Source organism: Rana temporaria, chromosome 8, assembly GCF_905171775.1.
Source record: "Rana temporaria chromosome 8, aRanTem1.1, whole genome shotgun sequence".
In the NCBI taxonomy this organism is placed as follows: domain Eukaryota; kingdom Metazoa; phylum Chordata; class Amphibia; order Anura; family Ranidae; genus Rana; species Rana temporaria.
In genome coordinates, this window is record NC_053496.1 from 165,208,434 (window position 1) to 165,223,949 (window position 15,516).

General features: G+C 47.4%; 2 protein-coding genes across 2 annotated transcripts in view; both read right to left on the reverse strand.

Moving 5' to 3' along the window:
• LOC120909924 (zinc finger protein 300-like) overlaps positions 1–15,516 on the reverse strand; it is a 196,851-nt gene that overhangs the window by 18,433 nt on the left and 162,902 nt on the right. The window lies entirely within an intron of this gene.
• LOC120909923 (zinc finger protein 501-like) overlaps positions 5,621–15,516 on the reverse strand; it is a 29,324-nt gene continuing 19,428 nt past the window's right edge. Inside the window, exon 5 of the mRNA XM_040321741.1 lies at positions 5,621–6,066. Within this exon, the coding sequence (XP_040177675.1) occupies positions 6,012–6,066 (55 nt within the window). The 3' untranslated portion in view covers positions 5,621–6,011. The remainder of the gene's footprint in view (positions 6,067–15,516) is intronic.

The window sequence follows — 15,516 nt, forward strand, 5'->3', positions numbered from 1 at the left end:
GGTTCCAGTTATCGGTGGGAGCAGTGTCAGTTGTTCCAGGTAATAGGGGATGTGATGTTATTGATGCCAGGTATTGGTGGATGCAGTGTCAGTGGTTCCAGGTAATGAGGGGGGGTGGTGGTTTTATTGATGCCAGGCAGGGTGCAGTGCCAGTTGTTACAGGTAAATTGGGGGTGTGGTGTTATTGATGTCAGGTAATGGGGGGTGTGGTGTTATTGATGCCAGGTAATAGGGGATGTGGTGTTATTGATGCCAGGTATTGGTGGATGCAGTGTCAGTGGTTCCAAGTAATGGGGGGGTGGTGGTGTTATTGATGCTGGGTATTGGTGGGTGCAGTGTCAGTGGTTCCAGGTAATGGGGGGTGTGTTGTTATTGATGCCAGGTAATGGGAGATGTGGTGTTATTGATGCCAGGTAGTAGGGGATGTGATGTTATTGATGCCAGGTATTGGTGGATGCAGTGTCAGTGGTTCCAGGTAATGGGGGGGGGGGGTGTTATTGATTCCAGGTATTGGTGGGTGAAGTGTCAGTGGTTCCAGGTAATGGGGGATGTGGTATTTTTGATGCCAGGTAATGAGGGAATGTGGTATTATTGATGCCAGGTATTGGTGGGTGCAATGTCAGTGGTTCCAGGTAATGGGGGTGTGGTGTTATTGATGTCAGGTAATGGGGGATGTGGTATTATTGATGCCAGGTAATGAGGGAATGTGGTATTATTGATGCCAGGTATTGGTGGGTGCAGTGTCAGTGGTTCCAGGTAATGGGGGTGTGGTGTTATTGATGCCAGGTAATGGAGGATGTGGTATTATTGATGCCAGGTACTGGTGGATGCAGTGTCAGTGGTTCCAGGTAATTGGGGGGGGGGGGGTTATTGATGCCAGGTAATGGAGGATGTGGTATTTTTGATGCCAGGTAATGGAGGATGTGGTATTATTGATGCCAGGTACTGGTGGGTGCAGTGTCAGTGGTTCCAGGTAATTGGGGGGGGGGGGGTTATTGATGCCAGGTAACGGGAGATGTGGTATTATTGCTGTCAGGTAATAGGGGATGTGGTGTTATTGATGCCAGGTATTGGTGGGTGCAGTGTCAGTGGTTTCAGGTAATTGGGGGGTTTATTGATGCCAGGTAACGGGAGATGTGGTATTATTGATGCCAGGTACTGGTGGATGCAGTGTCAGTGGTTCCAGGTAATTGGGGGGGGGGGGGTTATTGATGCCAGGTAATGGAGGATGTGGTATTTTTGATGCCAGGTAATGGAGGATGTGGTATTATTGATGCCAGGTACTGGTGGGTGCAGTGTCAGTGGTTCCAGGTAATTGGGGGGGGGGGGGGGGTTATTGATGCCAGGTAACGGGAGATGTGGTATTATTGATGCCAGGTAGTAGGGGATGTGATGTTATTGATGCCAGGTACTGGTGGGTGCAGTGTCAGTGGTTCCAGGTAATTGGGGGGGGGGGGGGGTTATTGATGCCAGGTAACGGGAGATGTGGTATTATTGATGCCAGGTAGTAGGGGATGTGATGTTATTGATGCCAGGTATTGGTGGATGCAGTGTCAGTGGTTCCAGGTAATGGGGGGGGGGGGGGTGTTATTGATTCCAGGTATTGGTGGGTGAAGTGTCAGTGGTTCCAGGTAATGGGGGATGTGGTATTTTTGATGCCAGGTAATGAGGGAATGTGGTATTATTGATGCCAGGTATTGGTGGGTGCAATGTCAGTGGTTCCAGGTAATGGGGGTGTGGTGTTATTGATGTCAGGTAATGGGGGATGTGGTATTATTGATGCCAGGTAATGAGGGAATGTGGTATTATTGATGCCAGGTATTGGTGGGTGCAGTGTCAGTGGTTCCAGGTAATGGGGGTGTGGTGTTATTGATGCCAGGTAATGGAGGATGTGGTATTATTGATGCCAGGTACTGGTGGATGCAGTGTCAGTGGTTCCAGGTAATGGGGGGGGGGGGTTATTGATGCCAGGTAATGGAGGATGTGGTATTTTTGATGCCAGGTAATGGAGGATGTGGTATTATTGATGCCAGGTACTGGTGGGTGCAGTGTCAGTGGTTCCAGGTAATTGGGGGGGGGGGGGGGGTTATTGATGCCAGGTAACGGGAGATGTGGTATTATTGCTGTCAGGTAATAGGGGATGTGGTGTTATTGATGCCAGGTATTGGTGGGTGCAGTGTCAGTGGTTTCAGGTAATTGGGGGGTTTATTGATGCCAGGTAACGGGAGATGTGGTATTATTGCTGTCAGGTAATAGGGGATGTGGTGTTATTGATGCCAGGTATTGGTGAGTGCAGTCTCAGTGGTTCCAGGTAATGGGGGGGGGGGGGGTGGCATTATTGATGACAGGTACTAGTGAAGGGAGTGTCAGTAATTCCACGTGGTGGAGGGGTGCAGTATCAGTTATACTAGATTATGGGGGTTGCGGTGTCTGTGGTTCAAGGTGATATAGGGGTGCAGTGTCAGTAGTGCCAGATGATAGGGGTGTGGCGGATTCAATTGATGGAGGGGTACGTATTAGCAACCTGGGGGATGCACACCCAAGTTTCAAATGGGGCCGGGTGAGTTGTCAGTGGTGACCAGGAGAGGAGTGTAATGGGAATTGGTGCAGTATCACCTAAAACGTTGCTATGTTGGTTGTCTTCTGCTCCCTATTTTGGGCTCTTGTGGGGGAGAGCTGCCATTTTTGTCACTGCAGGAACTTGGGTAGGCAATCGGAACAGTGCATTTTATTTTCATTTGTGACGTGTTTGACTGTTTCTGCCCCACCTACACGATGACTTGGTTTGGGACTGTTGATGGGGGGAGGGAGTGGGTAGGTGGTATACAAGCCTTCTACTTGTTGGCACCCTCTCCTGGGCACCTTGGGGTACTAAATACCCTAGGGCTCCCAAAATTCCACTTCCCCCATGTGCAGAAGAGTGTACAAGCTAGTATTAATATGGCATGGGGATTACACCACTTACCGCTCTCATTGAATGGGGGGTATGGGCATATGTGGAAGGGAGGGGGAGTACAGTTATATAAAAAAAATACCCAACCCTTCTAGTGCTAAAACTGTAAAAAAAGAACACTATTGCATTACTATGGCGAGTGCTGGCCAACAAATTCATGTCATAGTAAACCACTCTTACCTCAGTACCAGACCTGACCACTAGGGGGCATGTTGAAATCATAAAGTATATGGCCCGGATTCACATACATCGGCGCATATTTATGCCGCCATAGCGTATCTCTTTTTACGCTACGCCGGCGCAGCGCACAGAGGCAAGCACTGGATTCACAAAGCACTTGCTCCCACTCGCTCTTAAAGATACACTGGGTTTCCTCAGGCGTAAGCCTGCGTAGGTGGAAGTGGGCGTGAGCCATGCTAATGAGGCGTGACCCCATGCAAATGATGGTCCAAGCGCCATAGAAGTACTTAAAATGAACGGCGCATGCGCCGTTCCGTGGCCGCATCCCAGTGCGCATGCTCAGAATCACGTTGAAACAACTGCCCAAGATACGTTGAATCACTGCCTACGACGTGAACGTAACCTACGCCTAGTCATATTCACGTACAACGTAAACGACAAAAGATACAACGGCTTGTGTTCCCTGGTCCATACCTTTGGATGAGTTGCGCCTCCTATATGGGGAATAACTTTACGCCGGACGTACGACTTACGCAAACCGCGTATATTATGCGCCGGACACAACTACGTTTGTGAATCGGCGTATCTACCTCATTTGCATATGTTCATAGAAAATCTATGGGAGCGGCAAATGCGTCCGGCTTAAATATGCGCCCACGATACGACGGCGTAGACAAGTTACGTCGGTCGGATGAAGCCTATTTTCAGGCGTATGTAGTTTTGTGGGCACGGCGCATAGATACGACGGCGCATATTTACACTTACGCGGCGTATCTCGAGATACGTCGGCGTAAGTGCTTTGTGAATCCGGGCCAATGAGTAGACTAATTCCCATCCCAACACCAGATTTAACCACTAGGGGACATAAGGTCCTATCACAAGATGGAAACTGGCCTTGACATAGGGGAGTGTTATCCCGAACCTCTAAATTCAATACTAAGGGCCAGATTCACGTAGATCAGCGGATCTATAGATCCGCTCGACCTACGTGATTTAAGATCCACTCCCGCAAGTTTGAGAGGCAAGTGGCTAATTCACAAACCACTTACCTCCAAACTTGCGGCGGCGGATCCTAAATCCCCCGGCGGAATTCAAATTCCGCGGCTAGGGGGAGTGTACTATTTAAATCAGGCGCGTTCCCGCGCCGATTTAAATGCGCATGCGCCGTCCGGGGAATTTCCCGGCGTGCATTGCTCCCACTGACCTCGCTAGGACGTCAGTGGTTTCGACGCTTACGTAAACGACGTCCATCCGTATTCTAGAACGACTTACGCAAACGACGTTAAAAAATTCAAATTCGACGCGGGAACGCCAGCTATACTTAACATTGGCTGCGCCTGATAAAAGCAGGGGTAAGTATACGACGGTAAAACCGCTACGGAAGCGTCGTAAGAAGACTGCGTCGGGTCCGCGTACGTTCGTGAATTTGCGTATTTTGCTGATTTACATATTATTCAAGGTAAATCAGCGGGAACGCCCCCGGCGCCATTTTTAAATTGAAAAAAAGATCCGACAGTGTAACACAGTCGGATCTTAGCCCTATCTATGCGTATCTGATTCTATGAATCAGGCGCATAGATAGGACCAGTGTAAGTCAGAGATACGATAGTGTATCAGGAGATACACCGTCGTATCTCTTTGTGAATCTGGCCCTTAGAATCATTTTCGCATAGATACACTTAAGATCCGCCATGTGTAAGTCACTTACACTGTCGGATCTTAAATGTAATTACTCCGCCCGCCGCTAGATGGCGTTTACGTTCAGGTCTTATTTGTTTATGCAAATGAGCCTGATACGCCGATTCCCGAATGAATTTGCGTCGCGTAACCGTCGCTAACGTCGTTTGCGTAAGCGTAAACTTACCCCTGCTATATGAGGGGTAAGTTTACGCAAGTCCCACGTAGGCCATGTTAAGTATGGCGTCGGGTCCGCGTCGTGTTTTTCCGTCGGCTACGTCCTTTCCCTAAGTCGTTCTTGAATACGACTTTACATCAATGACGCACACGTCGGCGTCATTGACGTTTTACGCCGAGAACTGGAGCATGCGCACTGGGCTATTTTAAGCCCGGCGCATGCGCAGTTCGTTAGAATCGGGGGCGCGCTTAATTTAAATAGAAGCCGCCCCCTTGGAGATACGCGTGGCTACGCCGGGCCATTTACACTCCGCCGCCCCAAACTAAGGAGCAAGTGTTTGGGGAATACAACACTTGCTCCTGTAGGTTGGGGCGGCGGGGTGTAAATGGCTTACGCGCCGCCCGCGGGAAATCTAGGAGAATATGGCCCTAAATCACTAATGTAGAGCTGGAACGTCGGAAAACCTGACCTGTATGCTTCTTTGGGGGTCAGTGACTAAAAGTCCTGAAGATAGAGGATCCACATGACAGCCAGGAAATTTGCATTTTTAGGAGGGTGCAAGGAGAACGTTTTATTTTCAATAAAATTCCCAAGGTTAGGATGCAGCTTTGCGAAGGAGCAGACTCAAAAAATATAAACACAGACAGGACCTCTTTATTTTTTAACAACAAATCAGAGACACAACAGCTGGTGATTGGAGGAAACCATCCAATGAGCTGAACGGCAGAGTAAAGGCCAACGCTGGCCTGGCTAAAGAACACTTGCAGGCTTATGTTCCAGTTCCAGGCCGTGTAAATCTGCAGCAGTTTCCGTTCGCCAGCTGCGCCAGCACAAAAGGCTACAAATCAGTCTGAGGGCACATTTCTAATGAAGAGGTTGGAGTCTTAGCTCAATGGAATGCCATTGTGTGCGATAGCAAGTCTGACATCCGGCTCCAACCTTAGCACCGTTTTGTAGATGAACCATTATCGCAAACAAAATTCTCCCTTTGCAGATTGATCACGTAGGTTGTTTTTGTCGGAGTCATCCTTTAAACTGTATTCCTCCAATCGGGATGAACGAAGGGGATGCACAAATTCTTAAAGACACATTAACAAATGTCTAAAATGTTTGGTTATCATGCATTAGGTATGAATTTGGACGGTAATGGGGGGGGGGGGGGGCAAGTGTCCGTCTCAAAGCATGCGGGTATACAAGACCACAGCAGGAAGTGCCTTCTGTGAAGATGCCTGCAAGACATGCCCATCAAGAGCCAGCCGACTACCCAATACTATGGCAATTTCAAGAATACCGTCATATCAGGTGGCTTCAGGGGCGGACTGACCATTGAGTCACTCGGGCACTGCCCGAGGGCCCCATGCCACTAGGGGGCCCCATCAGGGTTGCCAGGCTCAGTAAAACTAGGGACAGTATGTAAAAACCTATGGGGCAGATTCTCGTAGATGTGCGTAAAAATGGGCGGACGTAACGTATCTCATTTACGTTACGCCGCCGCAAGTTTTTTCAGGCAAGTGCTTTATTCACAAAGCACTTGCCTGTAAAGTTGCGGCGGCGTAGCGTAAATCACCCGGCGGAATTCAAATTCGGGCGGGTAGGGGGCGTGTTTCATTTAAATGAAGCGCGTCCCCCGCGCCGAACTAACTGCGCATGCGCCGTCCCTAAAATATCCCAGCGTGCATTGCTCTAAATGACGTCGCAAGGACGTCATTGGTTTTGACGTGGACGTAAATTACGTCCAGCACCATTCACGGACGACTTACGCAAACAACGTAATTTTATACATTTTCGACGCGGGAACGACAGCCATACTTAACATTGGCTGCGCCTCATATAGCGGGGGCAACTTTATGCCGGGAAAAGCCTAACGTAAACGTCGTAACTTTACTGCGTCGGCCGCGCGTACGTTCGGGAATTCGCGTATCTAGCTAATTTGCATACTCAACGCGGAAATCGACGGAAGCGCCACCTAGCAGGGAAAAAAAAAATTGCAGTTACAATCCGACGGTGTAAGAGACTTACGCCTGTCAGATCTAATGGATATCTATGCGTAACTGATTCTAAGATTCAGTCGCATAGATACGAGGAATTCGCGTATCTAGCTAATTTGCATACTCGACGCGGAAATCGACGGAAGCGCCACCTAGCGGGAAAAAAAAATTGCAGTTACAATCCGACGGTGTAAGAGACTTACGCCTGTCAGATCTAATGGATATCTATGCGTAACTGATTCTAAGAATCAGTCGCATAGATACGAGGAATTCGGGAATTCGCGTATCTAGCTAATTTGTATACTCGACGCGGAAATCGACGGAAGCGCCACCTAGCGGGGGGGGAAAAAAAATTGCAGTTACAATCCGACGGTGTAAGAGACTTACGCCTGTCAGATCTAATGGATATCTATGCGTAACTGATTCTAAGAATCAGTCGCATAGATACGAGGAATTCGGGAATTCGCGTATCTAGCTAATTTGCATACTCGACGCGGAAATCGATGGCAGCGCCACCTAGCGGGGGAAAAAAAAAATTGCAGTTACAATCCGACGGTGTAAGAGACTTACGCCTGTCAGATCTAATGGATATCTATGTGTAACTGATTCTAAGAATCAGTCGCATAGATACGACGGCCCAGATTAGGGCTTACGATGGCGCACATGGCGCTGCGCCGTCGTAAGTCCTTTGAGAATCTGGGCCAATGTTTTTTTTTTAGATCTGTCCCTGATATGTCCGAAACCGACATGCTTTTGATGTGAAAATACCGAGATTTTAGCTGCCCCGCCTCCTGGCGTGATGGCCATCTGTAAGCCCAGGGGCCCCATAATCTTCTATTGCCCGGGGGCCCCATGAGTTGTCAGTCCGCCCCTGGACCGTGGATTAATTGATGGCTTCAGGTCAACCTTTCATACCTCAGCCTCTGAGTTTTTCCCCAGAAAGAAACAATCTAACATAGCTTATTACAATTTCCGACAACAAATGTTCAAAGGGAGCTTTATGTCGGAAATTCCGACCGTGTGTAGGCTCCTTCGGCATTTTCTGTCGGAATTTCGGACAACAAAAATTTGAGAGCTGGTTCTCAAATTTTCCAACAACAAAACTTGTTGTCGGAAATTTTCGAGCGTGTGTAAACAATTCCAACACACAAAATTCCACGCATGCTCAGAATCAAGCAGAAGAGCCGCACTGGCTACTGAACTTAAAGTGGAGGTTCACCCTTTAAAACAATTTCTGACATCACATCACATCACGGCAATCCCGCGGGAGTGGGCGTTCCCAAGCACTGCCTGTGATTGACAGGCTTCCGAACGGCGCATACTGCGCGTCACAGGTTGCCGACAGAACCCGAACGTCGGTGCGCAGGCGCCGTATAGAGCCATACCGACGTTCGGGTTTTTTCAGCAACCTGTGACGCGCAGTATGCGCCATTCGGAAGCCTGTCAATCACAGGCAGTGCTTAGAAAAGCCCACTCCCGCGGGATTGCCGCGAGGTGAAAATCGTGATAACGAGGTATGTGCTGAGAAAAAAAAAAAAACACCGGCATTCTGTCGGTAGGATGGCTCGACTCCGTGTGATGTCAGAAATTTTTTTGAGGGTGAACCTCCACTTTAAGTTTTCTCGGCTTTTCATACGTGTTGTACGCCACCGCGTTCTTGATGTTCGCAATTTCTGACAACATTTGTGTGACCGTGTGTAGGCAAGACAAGTTTGAGCCAAAATTCCGTCGGCAAAAAATCCACAGCTTTGTTGTCGGAATGTCCGATCGTCTGTACGCGGTATTTAAGTGAAAGGTTGTTCATTTTACAAAAAAATAAGGGCAACAATACTTAACCACTTGAGACCCGCGCTATAGACAAAAGACGTCAACAGCGCGGCTCTCAAGTGCCAAGTGGACGACTTTTAAAGTGCATTACCCGCGCGCGCCTCTGGGGGGCGCGCAGCGGGTAAACACTGTCCCGGCGCATCGCTGGGGAGCCGATGCGTGTACCTGGCGGCCGCGATGTCCGCCGGGTACACGTGATCGTCGGTAACACAGCACGGACGTGGATCGCTGTGTGTAAACACAGAGCTCCACGTGCTGTCAGAGGAGAGGAGACCGATCTGTGTCCCTTGTACATAGGGACACAGCATCGGTCACCCCCCCAGTCAGTCCCCTCCCCCCACACAGTTAGAACACACCCAGGCTACACATTTAACCCCTTCCTCACCCCCTAGTGTTAACCCCTTCACTGCCAGTCACATTTATACAGTAATTGGTGCATTTTTATAGCACTGATCGCTGTATAAATATGAATGGTCCCAAATTTGTGTCAAAAGTGTCCGATACGTCCGCCGCAATATCGCAGTCCCAATAAAAATCGCAGATCGCCGCCATTACTAGTAAAAAAATAAAAATTAAAAAAAATCATAATTCTGTCCCCTATTTTGTAGGCGCTATAACTTTTGGGCAAACCAGTCGCTTATTGCGATTTTTTTTTTTTTAAGAAAAATACGTATTGGCCTTAACTGAGAAAAAAAATATAAAAAAAAAAAAAACTGGGATATTTATTATAGCAACAAGTAAAAAAAAATATATATATATATTTTTTAAATTGTCGCTCTTTTTTTGTTTATAGCGCAAAAAATAAAAACCGCAGAGGTGATCAAATACCACCAAAATAAAGCTCTATTTGTGGGGAAAAAAGGACGTCAATTTTGTTTGGGAGCCACGTCGCACGACCGCGCAATTGTCAGTTAAAGCGACGCAGTGCCGGAAGCTGAAATTTCGCCTGGGAACGAAGGGGGTTTATGTGCCCAGTAAGCAAGTGGTTAATGGCCATGTAGGAGTTCTGTTTCTTGGAAGAAGGGGGATGGGAGAATGACCAACTGTCCTTTCTGCTGGTCATGTTTGGGGCAGAGGTGATGAGGAGAGCCTCCCTTTGAAGTGCCCCACTGTGAACTCATCTCTTTAGGGTGGTTTGACCCTCTACAGGTTGTAGAGAGTCTGAGAAGTGTTGGGGTGTACTTGAGACTAACATCCCATGGTTCGGTTGCGTTTTATTTAGGGTGGTTTCTGTACAGGTCTTAACCAGTTAAGCCCCGGACCAATATGCAGCCTAAAGACCCAAGGTGTTTTTACAGTTCGGGACTGCGTCGCTTTAACAGACAATTGCGCGGTCGTGCGACGTGGCTCCCAAACAAAATTGGCGTCCTTTTCCCCCCCACAAATAGAGCTTTCTTTTGGTGGTATTTGATCACATCTGCGGTTTTTAGTTTTTGCGCTATAAACAAAAATAGAGCGACAATTTTGAAAAAAATGCAATATTTTTTACTTTTTGCTGTAATAAATATCCCCCAAAAACATATATAAAAACATTTTTTTCCCTCAGTTTAGGCCGATACGTATTCTTCTACCTATTTTTAGTAAAAAAAATCGCAATAAGCGTTTATCGATTGGTTTGCGCAAAATTTATAGTGTTTACAAAATAGGGGATAGTTTTATTGCATTTTTATTAATTTTTTTTTTTTTACTACTAATGGCGGCGATCAGCAATTTTTTTCGTGACTGCGACATTATGGTGGACACTTCGGACAATTTTGACACATTTTTGGGACCATTGTCATTTTCACAGCAAAAAATGCATTTAAATTGCATTCTTTATTGTGAAAATGACAGTTGCAGTTTGGGAGTTAACCACAGGGGGCGCTGAAGGAGTTAGGGTTCACCTAGTGTGTGTTTACTAGTGTAGGGGGGTGTGGCTGTAGGAATGACGTCATCGATCGTGTCTTCCCTATAAAGGGAATGACGCGATCGATGCGCCGACACAGTGAAGCACGGGGAAGCTGTGTTTACACACGGCTCTCCCCGTTCTTCAGCTCCGGGGAGCGATCGCGACGGAGCGGCTATAAACAAATAGCCGCGCCGTGGTCCCGGATCGCTCCCCGAGCGGACCCGACCTCCGCATGTAGCGGGGGGGTCCTGATCGGACCCCCCACCCGCTAATAGGCGAGGACGTACATGTACGCCCATGTGCCTGTACGTGCCATATTGTGGACGTATATGTACATGCAGGGGTCGGGAACTGGTTAAGGCCCCATTCACACCTAGGCGTTTTTACGCCTGAAGCGCACTGCTCACAAACGCCAGAGGGGAGAATTAACATTATTCCCTATGGTGACTGTTCACACCTGAACGCCTGAACGCCTGTCGCGCGAAGCTCAAACAAGTCCCGGACCTTTTTTTGTCGCGCGATTCGCGTTTGAGCGTTTTTTTTTCCCATAGAAAGTAATGGGAAACGCGCGTATTGAGCGTATCGCGCGACAACGGGCATTTGCTACGGGCGTTTCGTCGCTTTAATCAATAGAACTTGTCGCCCATGCAGAAGATTAAAAAAAATCTACCAACATAGCAACAAGTGATGAAAAGATGATAATTTTTCCTATTGGCTAAAATAAGAAACGCCGAAGTACAAAAACGTCGCACGACGCTGTATGCAAACGCGCAAATAAGCATGAATACGCGTGGAAAAAAACGCCCGAAAAAACGACCGAACGCCCTACGCTCAGGTGTGAATGCAGAGACTCTAATGCTGCGTACACACGGAAATTCCGACAAGAAAACCGTGGATTTTTTTTCCGACTGAATCTTAGCTCAAGAATTAATTGAAGGGTTTCAAGGAATCCCCAAAGACCCTGAAACACCGACAGATAAAGGTGGGCGGGGAGGACTATACTGTATAGTCCTCCCCGCCCACCTTTATCTGTCGGTGTTTCAGGGTCTTTGGGGATTCCTTGAAACCCTTCAATTAATTCTTGAATACTAGGACGATGGTACACCCCCTATACTTCTGTATCTTCTCAATTATTAGAGGTTAAATCTTATTTTGAATCTTGGCTCAAACTTGTGTTGCATACACACGGCCACACAAAATTCCGACCTCAAAAAGGCGGTGACGTACAACACTACAATGAGCCGAGAAAAATGAAGTTCAATGATTCAGAGAATGCGTCAAATTGATTCTGAGCGTCGGAAATGCATACAGGCGATCGGAATTCCCAACAAGAACTTTTCCCGTCGGAAAATTTAAGAACCAGCTCTCAAATTTTTTGCTGTCGGACAAGTCAGACAGAAAAAGTTTGATGGAGCCTACACACGGTCAGAATTTCCAACCCAAATCTCACATCAAACTTTTCTTGTCGGAATTTCCGATCGCGTGTACGCGGCCTAAATAGTGTTAGCATGTAATTTGAGACTTAAGTCCCACGGTTAGGTTGTGTTCAATTTATCGTTAGTTTACTAAAAGCTATTGCTTGCAACTACAAGACAAACTAGTCGTAGCTTTAATCACTTAACCCCCGGACCATATTGCTGCCCAAAGACCAGAGACCTTTTTGCGATTCGGGACTGCGTCGCTTTGACAATTGCGCGGTCGTGCGACGTGGCTCCCAAACAAAATTGGCGTCCTTTTTTTCCCACAAATAGAGCATTCTTTTGGTGGTATTTGATCACAAATGAATATTTTTTACTTTTTGCCATAATAAATATCCCCCAAAAATATATAAAAAAACATTTTTTTTTCCTCAGTTTAGGCCGATACGTATTCTTCTATATATTTTTCGTAAAAAAAAAAAAACGCAATAAGCGTTAATTGATTGGTTTGCGCAAAAGTTATAGCGTTTACAAAATAGGGGGTATTTTTATGGCATTTTTATTAATATTTTTTTTTACTAGTAATGGCGGCGATCAGCGATTTTTTTTTCGGTACTGCGCCATTATGGCGGACACTTCGGACACATTTTTGGGACCATTGGCATTTTTATAGCGATCAGTGCTATAAAAATGCATTGGATTACTATAAAAATGCCACTGGCAGTGAAGGGGTTAACACTAGGGGGCGGGGAAGGGGTTAAGTATGCCTGGGTGTGTTCTTACTGTGGGGGGGGTTGCCTCACTAGGGGAAACACTGATCCTCGGTTCATACATTGTATGAACAGAAGATCAGCGTTTCCCCTGCTGACAGGACCGGGAGCTGTGTGTTTACACACACAGCTCCCGGTCCCCGCTCTGTAACGAGCGATCGCGTGTGCCCGGCGGCGATCGCGCCCGCCGGGCACACGCACGGGAGTCGGGGGCGCGCGCGAGCCTCCGGCGGCGCGCACGCGCCCCTAGTGGCGGCTCAAAGAGCCGCCGTATAGCTACGGGCTCTCGCCCAGCAGAGCCGACCTGCCGCCGTAGAATGACGGCGGCTGGTCGGCAAGCAGTTAATCAAAGTACCTATCTTCGACTAAAATAATTTAATTTAAAGCGGAAGTAAACCCATCGATTTCATAGTTTCAAAAAACAGTTAACATTCCCGGCATGCCGAAAATACTAGCTGTCACATTTGCTTGTGCTCTCAACCTAACTGTCAAACCATCCAATGGCTGCTTTCATAACTGATCACATGTGCAGCATCGTGGCAGTTGCAGATTAAACACAGGCCAAGATGGCCGCTTCCTTGGCTGAAAACGATAGGAGGGTTTACTTCCACTTTAAGTAGGTTTAGTGGACAGGAACAACAACTATCATTCTACCTGTTGAATAAGACCATTTGAAGGACACATTTTTTTTATATTGGTCTTTGGTAGATGATGGATAAACCATCCAAGGCCTTCTTACATTTGCTGGGAACTCTATTGGTAAGAGTTCTCAGGTCTCCACACCTGTCGTGTTCAACATGAAAGGTTGCCACCACCTCCCTTGGGTTTGTGTTCTTGTTGGAACACCACAAGGTGGTCAGATAAAGACTAAGGGCCAGATTCACGTAGCGCAGCGGATCTATAGATCTACGGACTACTTACGCAAACGACGTAAAATTTTCAAATTTCGACGCGGGAACGCCGGCCATACTTAACATTGGCTAGGCCAGCTATTTGTTGTAATAACTTTACGCCGGAAAAAGCCATACGTAAACGACGTTCGTGAATCGGCGTATCTAGTCATTTACATATTCTACGCCGAACTCAACGGAAGTGCCACCTAGCGGCCAGCGGGAAAATTGCACCCTAAGATAGGAGACTTACGCCGCTCGTATCTTAGCCTAATTTAAGCTTATCTGGTTTCCAGAATACGCTTAAATTAACGCCGGCGTAGATTCAGAGTTACAACGGCGTATCTACTGATACGCCGGCGTAAACGTACCTGAATCTGGCTATAAGGAACCAGGGCAGAAAGATCTTGGTGCTGAATTCCAAAAGGTAATTCAAGAAGCCACTGGATGATGAACCCATCAAATGCCACCTGTAAATTACAATATCTAAAGCACAGAGCAATATGTAGAGTTTAGTAACCCATAAACAACAATCCCCTATTGATGGCCTTCACCCTTCAAAAGAGGAGATTTTATAGGTTACAATTGTCTACTGCAATCTGTATATCACGGTAGCTGTCTCTTATTCAAGTGCATATGCCGTTTAAATAGCAACCGATACGCTATATTAGGGAAAATGGGCTCTGCCCCTTGTTTTTGCATACCTGGGAAGTCCTGCCCTTTAAATTAAGTTTGTTACTGTGGCACCATAAGTGGGTTAGGATTGTAGGAGAACTTGATGTCACCAAAACCATCCATTGGACAAAATCCCGTACACACGATCGGAAAAGAAAACCGTAGATTTTTTTTCCGACTAAGGCTCCATTCACATCTAGGCGGACGAAATCGCGGCGTTTTGTCGCCGCAAATCGCGGTACAAATAGCGGCGTTTTGTACCGCGATTTGCGGCGACAAAATGCCGGTATTGTCCGCCTAGTTGTGCCCGAGATTGACCCCCTCTATGGAGATGCTTCCCATCTCCTAGCCGAACGCCGAAAGACGCCTGAAAAAAAGGTCCGGGACCTTTTTTCAGGCGGCAGGCGTCCGGCGTTCGGCGTGGAGATGTGAACCATCTCCATAGAGGGAAATGTGTTTCTAGCCCTCTGGCGGCAGCGGCGTAGCGCTACAGGCGTAAAAACGCCTAGATGTGAATGGGGGCTAAATCTTGGCTCAAACTTGTCTTGCATACACACGGTCACACCAAATTCCGACTGTCAAGAACGCGGTGACGTACAACACTACGACGAGCCGAGAAAAATTAAGTTCAATGCTTCCGAACATGCGTCGACTTGATTCCGAGCGTGTGTGGTTTTTGGTGCGTCGGAATTGCATACGGACGATCGGAATTTCCTCCAAGAACTTTTCTTATCGGAAAATTTAAGAACCAGCTCTCAAATTTTTCTTGGCGGAAATTCCGACAGAAAAATTCAGATGGAGCCTACACGGTCGGAATTTTCGACCAAAAGCTCACATCAGACTTTTATTGACGGAATTTCCGATCGTGTGTATGCGGCATAAGATTGACCCTTTGAGACACATACAAAGCCAGTATGTGATTTACTCCACAATTAACCACTTCCGGACCGCCTCCTGCACATATACGTCGGCAGAATGGCACGGCTGGGCACAAGCACGTATATATACGTCCTGTACTTGTACCCAGCCGTGGGTCGCAAGCGCGTGCCCGCGGCGCGCTCCCGCGACCCGG